The sequence below is a fragment of the Elaeis guineensis genome, chromosome 8 (genome assembly GCF_000442705.2).
Source record: "Elaeis guineensis isolate ETL-2024a chromosome 8, EG11, whole genome shotgun sequence".
NCBI lineage: Eukaryota > Viridiplantae > Streptophyta > Magnoliopsida > Arecales > Arecaceae > Elaeis > Elaeis guineensis.
The window spans coordinates 10772103-10782740 of NC_026000.2; the positions used below are offsets into that span (position 1 = coordinate 10772103).

At 43.5% G+C, this 10638-nt stretch overlaps 1 protein-coding gene across 1 annotated transcript; it reads left to right on the plus strand.

Moving 5' to 3' along the window:
- Window positions 1-230: 230 nt before the first annotated feature.
- On the plus strand, window positions 231-687 carry LOC140851158 (uncharacterized). Its single transcript, XM_073242740.1, has 2 exons — window positions 231-542; window positions 631-687. The coding sequence occupies exons 1-2, from the start codon at window positions 231-233 to the stop codon at window positions 685-687; spliced, it is 369 nt and encodes a 122-aa protein (XP_073098841.1).
- The last annotated feature ends 9951 nt before the right edge of the window (window positions 688-10638 follow it).

Here is a 10638-nt window from a genome sequence, read left to right on the forward strand (position 1 = left end):
CTAAACTTTCGATTGGGTTGGATGCTCAAGATGATTTGTTCAAAGAACGAGCCCAACCGTCCAAGGACCTCCTGAAGATTTCGTTGAGAAAAGAGAATCCTCAACAAACAGTGAAGATCAGCTCACACCTAGATGAGGTAACAAAAGACTGGCTAACTGCTCTTTTGTAGAAAAATATAGATCTCTTCACCTAGTTGGCTGCAGAAATTCTCGACATTGACCCTGAGGTGATGTCCCATCATCTGAAGGTGGATCCAACTTGCCAGTCTGTGAAGCACAAGAAGCGAAGCTTCACCCCAAAGTGCCAGAAGGCCATATCTGAAGAAGTAGACAAACTACTCAAAACTGGCTTCATCAAAGAAGCAATCTACTCGGATTGGCTGGTGAATGTTATCCTGATCAAAAAGATGAATAGAAAGTGGTGCATGTATATCGACTTCATCGATCTGAGCAGGGTCTACCTCAAGGACAGCTATTCGTTGCCTCAGATAGACCAAATGATGGATGCTACTTCTGGACATAAGCTCCTCAACTTCATGGATGTCTTTTTCGACTATAATCATATCCGGACAGTATTTGAAGATGAAAAAAAATAGTCTTTATTACTAATCGTGGGCTTTATTGTTACAGGATGATGCCCTTCAGTTTGAAAAATGCAGGGATGATCTGTCAACGACTGGTGGATAAGATCTTTAAAGATTAGCTCGATCGCAATATGGAGGCGTATGTAGATGATATACTGGTCAAGAGCCATACAGTCTCAAACCATATTGCTGACCTCCAAGAGACTTTCGATACCCTCTATCGATTTCAGATGAGGCTGAACCCAGCGAAGTGTGCCTTTGGAGTTACTGCTGGAAAATTTTTTGAATTCATAATATCACGAAAAGACATTGAGACGAATCTCGAAAAGATCATGGCAATTCTTGAGATGACTCCATCAAGAACAGTTGGGAAGGTGCAGTGTCTCATTGACAGAATCGCTTCGCTTAATTGCTTCATCTCCAGATCGGTCGAAAAGTGTCTCCTATTCTTCCAGACCCTCAGGCAGCCAAAGGACTTCCAACAGACTATTGAATGCCAAAAGGTATTTAAGGAGTTAAAGCAATATCTTAGCTCTCCACCATTGCTTATGAAGCCTCAACCTAGTGAGGAGCTGCTGTTATACCTCGCTGTCTCTCCAGTGATAATCATCGTAGTTCTTGTTCAAAAAGAAAGACGGATTCAAAAGCCAATACATTGCACCAGCAAAGTCCTTCACGATGCCATAATCAGATATTCAAAATTGAAAAAGTTAATTTTTATATTGGTCATCACGGTAAGAAAATTTAGATCTTATTTTCAGGTCTATACTCTTGTGCTACTCACTGACCAACCAATCAAGGCCATTCTCCACTGACCAGACATATCGAGATGAATTGCAAAGTGGGCTCTTGAACTTGCCAAATTGGATATGTAGTACCGTCCGAGACCCTCCATCAAAGCCCAGGTGCTAGTGGACTTCATCTTGAAATGCATCATTTCGAACGAGCAGAGTTCACAAGATGGAGAAGGCTCAAGAGCTGACGAGAGCTCAGAAGCTGGTGAAAGCTTAAGGAATGAGAAGGCAGACGTAGGATCTGACTCTGAGGAGGTATGGATGCTATACGTCGATGGCTCATCAAATGCTTCTGGAGCCAGGGCCGGGCCGATCTTAACTGATCCTAAAGGCGATGTTACGGGATACACATTGCGCTTTGAATTTCTAGCCACTAACAATGAGGTAGAATATGAGGTTCTACTTGCTGAACTTAAGATGGCAAGAGAAGCAGGAGCCCAGCACCTAAAGGTCTTCAGTGACTCTCAGCTGATGATAGGACATATAAGGGGCAAATACGAGGCACGAGAGGAGAATATAAAGAGATATCTCCATAAGGTAAATGATCTGATCTTAGCCTTTTTGAGTTGTGACATTTGACAGGTCTCTAAAAGAAAAAATGCCAGGGTAGATGCACTATCAAAGTTAGTAGCCTTACTGCCGACCGACCTAGAAAAAGGGATCTACTTTGAAATATTAAAAATCTCGAGTCTCGAGAAGCCTCTTGTCATCCAGCAAGTTGACAAAGAATCCTATTGGATCGACCCCCTATTGAAGTATCTGCAGTCAGTAGAACTACTGTCTGATCGTAGGAAGGCTCAAAAGATAAGAAAGCAAGCCGCTCGTTACATTCTGTATAATGACAAGCTCTACAAGCAATCTTTTTCTCTACCTCTGCTAAAATACTTACGTCCATCCAAGACTGATTATGCATTACAGGAGGTCTACGAAGGGATCTACGGAAGTCACTTGAGAGGCAGGTCTCTATCCTACAAGATCCTTCGACAAGAATACTACTGACCCACATGCAGCAAGATGCAGGTGCTTTTGTCAAGAAGTACGATCGGTGCTTGAGAAACTCCAACATCCAATACTAGCCAGCAGCGCTTCTGACTCCAATCAGTGCCCTATGGCCATTTGCTCAGTGGAGTATCGATATTTTTGGCCCCTTCCCTCTAATGTCGGATCAGCACAAGTTTCTCTTGATAGCCATTGACTATTTCACAAAATAGATCAAGATCGAGCCTCTTGCTCGCATCATCGAGGCAAAAATAAAAGATTTTATTTAAAAATCTATCATCTACCGCTATGGTCTTTTCAGAGTACTGATTATGGATAACGACAGACAGTTCAGTGGTGCTCGACTTCGTGAATTTTATAGAGAGCATAGAATAGAGTACCGCTTCACCTTGATCGGCCATCCATAGACAAATAGAGAGATAGAGCTAACCAACAAAACTCTTTTGCAAGACTTGAAGGCCAGAATAGATCAGACAGGGGGGTCATGGATAGATGAGCTTTACCATATGCTGTGGGCTTACTGAACCACTCAGAGACTCCCTACCAAAGAGACTCCTTTCAATCTGGCATTTGGGATTGAGGCAGTTATTCTTGTGGAGTTTGGGCTCCCATCCCTTAAAGTGAAAGAATATAATGAAGACACCAACTCAATGTGGCTCCGAGTTAACCTCGACTTGATCAAAGAAAGCAGAGAATGCGCCACTGTGAGGATGGTCGCCTATCACCAGAGAGTGGACAAGTATTATAATGCCCGAGTCAAGACCAAGGAGTTTCAAGTTGGTGACCTGGTATTGCGGCATGTTGAGATATCACAACCCACTGAGTAGGAGAAGTTATCACTTGATTGGGAAGGTCCTTATCAGATGGATGAGTAGTATGCCCTGGGACTTATCGGCTGAAGTAGCTTGACAGCACTCTACTTTTTAGGCCGTGGAATTTGGCCAACCTTCATATGTATTATCAATGAAGATGTTGTAACATCTTATTCTCACATACATGAAGTTTCAGATTTATTTTTTGTTTACACATAAAAAATGGCTTAAAAAATTGATCAATATCTCGATGACTTAGAGGTGGGGCTAACTTATAAGATCCCTACAGAGTCCAAGTCATACAAGAAATGGAAGGAGACCCAAAGAGACCTCTGAAGGGTTAACTTACAAGACAATTAATCTATAATTACGAGCAGAGCAAAAATATCGCTCGCATCAGCGAGCGAAGTGAAAATATCGCTCGCATCAGCGAGCGAAGTGAAAATATCGCTCATATTTTCTAGCTGAGCAAAATATCGCTCGCATCAGCGAGCAAAGCAAAAATGCTGCTCATAATTTCGAGCAGAGCAAAAATACCATTCGTATTAGCAAGTAAAGCAAAAATACCGCTTATATTTTTTAGAAGAGCAAAAATACTGGTTGCATCAGTAAGCAGAGCAAAAATATCGTTCATAATTTCGAGCAGAGCAAAAATACCACTCGCATCAGTGAGCAGAGCAAAAATACCGCTTATATTTTCGAGCAGAGCAAAAATATCGCTTGCATCAGCGAGCAGAGCAAAAATACCACTCACATTTTTGAGCAGAGTAAAAATATCGCTCATATCAACAAGCAGAGCAAGGGCACTACTCGAATAATTACCTTCGATCTATTAACTTAGAAAGACCTTTTGATTGGGACCATTGTCATAAGGCTCCTCTGCTTGGGATAGTTTTGCTTTGGTTTCATGATAAAGTTCGATCCTTTAAATCAGGATAGATTCATCTAAAATCCTTAAGGTTGAAACTGCATCGTATACCTTACTAGTTGGGACAACTTTAAGTTCTATAAATCAGGGTTAGCCTCTGCATGTTGAGTAAGAAATACACATGCATAAATAAAGAGAATGCAAATGATAGGAAGGATAATTTTTTTCATTGAAATATTTATAGAAAAAAATGGGGCTTATAGCACCACCGTATAAAAAAAAAGAAAAGAAAGAGAAGAGAGGAGATGAGGAGGCTTAGTCCTCATCTGATGAGAAAGTCCTCACCTTTTCGTCGCTGTTCTTAGGCTGGAGGAATTGAAGCTTTAGATACGGCATTATCTATAGCAAGCGGGCCTTACAATCCTCGAAACCAAAGATAAAGGCGGCAGCAACAATGTCGACAGCCTCCTTGAACTCCGCACAGGCTTGGGACTCCTCGGCACAATGCGTTCGGATACTAGGCGAAGTCTACCTAGACTGATGGGTATGTTCACTCTCAGAAAGCGACAGGATCCGAGGGTTGGAGGGCATCCCATAAGAGGAAGATGGTCCGACGCACCTAGTCTTTCCCTCTCTCGGACTGCTCTCATGAAGGCCCTCCGCTCCTTTACCCTGATCTTGATTATTGACAAGGGTGGATACAGAGGTGGTGCCATTGCGACGAAGGGAAGAAAAGTTTCTGCAAAGAGAGAGAGATGAAAGGTAGGGATCAACTGATCTTTGGCCCCTATTTATAGACGTCAGTGCCCACTTCAACCGTCAGTTGATAAGTTTGAAGGAACATGGTTGTCCATCGAGCAATAAATGGTGTATTTTTTCACTACCAAAAATAAATCCAAGCGATGTTTCGTGGATCAATGTAGGACCACATGACATATGCTTACAGGCCCTGCATTCTTTTTCAGGTGTTATCCTATCTAAAAGAGTCAGCAGAAGTCATTCTCCATGACTACTCACATTAAAAAGTGCGAGGTAAAGATGCCATCCAAATAATTTTCTCAGATCAACGAGTGCAAATAATTGCCTCAGATCGGTGAGTGCAAACAACCACCTCTGATCGGCATGAGTGAGCAATTGCCCTTGATCGACCCTAATTTAAAATTGATTTGGTTACCATTGATGTTTCTTTGCTTGGAACACTCCTTTCTACAGTTGGAACTAAGTTCACTACGTAGCCTAGTATCCTAAATCAACTTATGTGCTGAATAAGAGTGTGCAATCGCAAGTGAAAGGCAGAAAGTAAGAAAATGAACAAACTTTATACATTCATTCTCTGCAAAATATTTACAATGAAGTTTTTACAATGACCTTGGAAGGTCTGGGTGCAAAAGCAAAAGAGGAGAAAAAACCTAAGCCTAAGAAGTGGCATCCAGAGCAAAGGCATTTGCTGCAGGCGCATCGATTGTAGTGGGATCCCAGACTTCATCCAAAAAGTCTAGATTGAGCTTTGGATATTTGACAGCGACTCTATCTCGGACCGACTGCCTCCTGACATCGTAGATATCGACAAAAAATTTAACTTTCTCATCCTCGTACTTAGCTAATGCTCGAAAGTCTGCAACGACCTTTGAAGCAGCCTCAGCTGTCCTCTTCTCTACTGTCTTGATCGCGGCCTTACTCTCCTCCAAGAGAGTTTCAAGCTCTTTTATTTTCACTATTTAAGCTTTTTGGATGCTTAATAGTTGGTGATTCTTTTTGACAACTCCTCTTAGGACGTTCTCGACATCCTCAACCCTCTTGATGGCCTCGTCGGCCCTCATGGTGGCCTCCCTAACTTCCCTCAAGGCCTGATCTTTTATTATTTTGAACGTTTCGACAGTGACTTGGTGTTTTCTTGCTTTGGCTGAATGCTCATAGGCACTTTTCATGTATCAATTCAGATAATGGATGAGCTACCAAAAGATACCTCTTATCAGCAAGGCTTGGTGAGTACATATTTAAACTGAATAGAACTTCAGAAGTATTGACTTACCTGGATGACGATCTCCATGGCCACTTTCCTCATCTCCTTGCGCAACACGGCTAACAGCTTAGTCGCGTCAGCTAAGAGGAGCATTCCAGTGAAGAGCTCATGCGCTAGCTTGTAATCCTCTAAAGCTGAAGCCTCTAGCTCTAGTATGGTTGGCATGGTTTCAAAAACTCCAGCTGACGCTATCCTAGAAGTCCCGACTATCTTGACAGGCACTTCCTCAAAGGAAGAGTCAACGACTCAGGGGCTTGGTAGAGCTGGCAGACTCGAAGTGGCTGGCAGGCTTAGAGCTTCTTTCTCAGAAGCTGAGGCAACCGATGAGCCGACCCTCACAATTCTGGAGTTGTCCCCCCAAAGAGGTTCGGGATCTTCCGGATCTCCTGATCTGGAAGCTGGCGGCATGGGAGAACTTGCAACACTGCTGTGGATGCTCTGGCCACCCACAGACTCAGCCACCCTTTTTTTACAGGTTGTCTTCTTCAACTTCATGGTCTTCTCCATCTTTTTTTTGGGGGGGGGGGTTCAGCTCCATCTTTGCAACCAAAGCAATCGGGTGGTTAGCGTAAAAAGAGCCGGGACACAAGGCTCTAGGGCAGGCAACCTATGTGCCCCTTGAGAGCTGGCCCAACTAATGCTGATGTTGAATAACATCTGGGCAGAAAGTAACTCCTTCAGCTCCTAAACTTTGAAGCTGTGCAGGGTCTCTGTTTCTTGCTTTAGGCGCTGGTCCAAGACGGGCTCTTTTAGTATGGCTTCTTGAGGTTCGTCCCAGGCGATAAACCTCCAGTCTTCCCTGGATGTCTGGAAAATAAAAAGAAAGTATTTCTTCCCACCATGGATAGTGGTCGAGGCATCTTGGATCAGTAGTCAGATATTTTTCTTTTCTGCGGCGACACATACCACCATCCACGGGATTTTGGGTGCCTCTTGAAGCTGAAGAAGAGGCGAAAAAGCACGACGCTGGGCTCGATCCTAGCCAGCACGCACACTACAATGAAACCATAAATGTGCCACTATGAATTGGATACCGCCGAACATAATGATATCTCAAAGAACCGAAGAAAAGCGATGAAGGAGTGAAGGGGAAGCCTCAGCCCGATTTGAAAGCACTCTTCATAGAGAATAATCCGGCATGTTGGAGGTTGGCAGACTCAATCGTCTGGCCCTAGGATTTTCAATTGAAACCCCGAAGGAATCTGATACTGCTCGTGGAGCAGAACCATATTTCTCTCCATCAGCACAGATCGGAATCCTAGTGGTACAAAGTTGGAGTTCCCAGAAGCCATTCCCCTCATAGAAAAAATAAGGAGATTCTAAAACAGAGGACGATGGAAGGAAATAGGTGACCAAGTAAGAAAAAAACAATCGATAATCCTAACAGGCTATCTCGTCAGGGGTTTATATAGATCCGAGATCGAATTATCTCTAGGCGATTCATATCTTCAGAACTAATTATTGAAGGCATGAATCGACGAAGTGCGAACGGAAGCTCAATGCGTGGTAGTCCTTGACGGGATGTGGCTCCTGCCGTCGATATGGCAATTAATACTGGTAGCAGGTAAGGCATACTCTGCATCACTTTCAAAAAGATGTGCACAAACGTGCGGCGGTATCCGCCACATGGATGCAGTTTGAATTCTAATTTCATCCATAACCTATATAATAGGTATGAGTAGTATGACTCGGATCGTATCTTATTATTACAGTTAAACTTAGTTCAGCTCGGAATATGGCTTATGTCATTCGAAATATGGTTTACGCATCCATTCACATACTGAGTGCTTCATTTATTTGCATCCAACATGATTACAAAGTTTATGTTAAAAAAAAAAGAAAGAAAAGAAAAGAAAAGAAAAACACATCACTTCTTCAAAGCATCATCAACATGACTCGCTTTGGAACGACGTGTTTTACTGTCAGCAGTCTCTTCAATCTGGATGGCTGCATCGACTTTGCTCAGCTCAACAAGATATCGGGATGCTCTTGCAAATCTCCCAATGCGGTCTGCTATTACGACCTTCAAACTTTTTCTCAGGAAGTTAGCCTTCAGAAGTTTTGCGTGCGCGATAAGAAGATACGACTCAGCCATTGCTTTGCACCTCTCGAAGCTAGTGAAGAATGCCGACTTGCAGGCTTGATTTATAATCTCAATCCCTCACTTTACTAGTCGATCCATCCTCCACTGAGCCTTCTCGATCAGAAGCTCCTAGTCTGCGAGTCGGCCATGAAGAAGAGCTGTCATTTTTTTTTTAGCCATAACTTTCTTTTTCAGGTGCTCCATTTCTAAAAGAGCCGCTTGAAGCTCGGCCTGAGGTATGGATGCGTCTGGAGACACTTGAGTCTCTTGGGAGATAGATCCTCCACCCCTCTATGATGTTTTCTCTCTGTGGCCGGTCCTATCTGAGATCTTGGCCCTTTTGACCGAGCTTTTGTTGGGTTTCCCTTGAGAACGGGCCTCAGAGGAGGTGTAGTCGCAGCCTCTCTTCCCTCCGATCATTCCTCTCAGGCACTTTACGTCATCGTGAGCTCGGTGCCAATTCCTCTCAGCCCTAGACCTCCGTCTCTCGAAATCTATAATCCTCCTTTCGGCCCTTCTAATCTCATCATCACAATGATTGATTGTTTCTCAGGCTTCTTGAAGGGCCTCCTCAGAAGAATTGAGCTTTCTGGTTAGCTCGGAGTTGATTTTTTTTGCCTGCCCCAACTGGTACTTCAGCAAGTCAATCTCTTCCCTCGCTACTGTAAGCTCCAGTGCAGACACATCAAAAGTAGAGCCAATGAAGTTGGCCAGATGATGCCCAACCTGCATAAAATTAGCATCAAGACTATTAGATGCCGCAAGTCGCAGGAGATAGAAAAGGAAGATTCAAGAAATCCCTTACCTGGGCAAGGGACCTGAGGGCTCTCGTCATCCATTGCTGAACCCCTTGTTCTTCAAGGAACAATTTCTCGATGGGAGAAAGAAAGTTTTTCAGAAACTCTGCTGTAGATTTGAGGTTCTCAGTCGCAAACAAAGCAGCGGGCACAGGCTACGAAGGACCTGCTTGAGAAGCATTTGGAAGAAGAAGATATGCAGTGGGCACTGCTTGCTACGAACGATTCTCGACTTCTATTACGGCCACTGGAGCCTCTTTCGGATGACCGATAGTCTCCTTCACCCATGTGCCCTCCGTTGGAGCCCCCTCCATCGAGATCTCTACTACTGGAGTCTCCTCCATCAAGATCTTCCTCACCGGAATCTCTTTCGATAAGGCTTCCGTCGCAACCTCCGGAGGGGAGATCACATATTCAATGATTGAAAGAGGACTTACATCCCCCACGATCGCAGAAGTTGATTCGGTGGCTGGAGCCCCGACATCGCCACCCATCGGAGCCGGAGGACCAGTCGGTGGAGTCTTGATTTGTCTTTTACGGGTCAATCTTAGTTCAAGCTTTTTCACAAACTCCGGATTCATCATTTTGTTGTTGGGAATCTGTGGGGAGTCTCGACAAAAATTTGGAGCAAAAAAGAACTTGCAATTGTCTTTTGGTGCACCTGTAAACCAGATTTAAAAGGAGGGCGGAAGAGAAAACAGAGAGCCGTCATTTAAAGAATTAAACCCTCAAGAAAACCGTCAGTTGAGTGGACTCATCAATCATGGTCATTCGCAATACCTCTTCGTCAAACTGACATCATCAAACTCAAATGCCGGGGGCGCATGAAAACATAAGCACGCACATCCCCAAATCCAAGGAATCACTTGAGATATTCTTTTCGTCTGATTCTCAGACTCAAGAGTAGGGGGTAGTATTATGGTAGTATTCTGAATGTCTCAGATCTGACGTGTTGTCATTGATACTTTTGATCGGTGGGCTGTCTACGCAGTCGCCAATCCAAGCACAGAACTAAGGTATGTAGAGTAGAGCTATTTATCTCTGATCTATTGCACGGGCTATTTGCCTCGGCTAGCCTTCCATAGTCTCAGCCGATCAACTCCCAAGCACGTGCTACAGCTGTCCATCCCGAGTCGATGGGCTTAGGCGTAACCAACTCCCCTGATTTCATGGGAGCAATTGAAGACTGAAATATCTCGCCTGCTATGACATGTTGAACGGTCCTACAATCTTGAGATTGTACAATCACAACTGTTTAGCCAGCTGTCTGATGATATTTTTTATAAATCACCAATGTCCCGAGGACCAATATAAGTTAAATAATCACTCTCAGAGAACTCGTGACCGCTCTTTTTGTTCTCGTACGAGTTAAAATCTTCCGTTCGAACTTTTTTTGCGGGCCACTCTAGTACTCTTTGCGCAAGAATCAAGCATCCGTCTTCCGACCTAGCCGAAACGAGCCGCAACATATGTCAATTAAGATTCTCAATAATTTTACTGTAACATTATCTGCATGTACCAAATATAGTAATCAATATTACTGGCAATCTATCCAGATTGCAGATAATCCAGATTATCACTATCTGATAATATATCAAATGCAACTTAAGAATATTTGGATAGTTTAGACAATCATATTTTGATCTGGATCGTTAATGTAGATCTAAATATTATTATT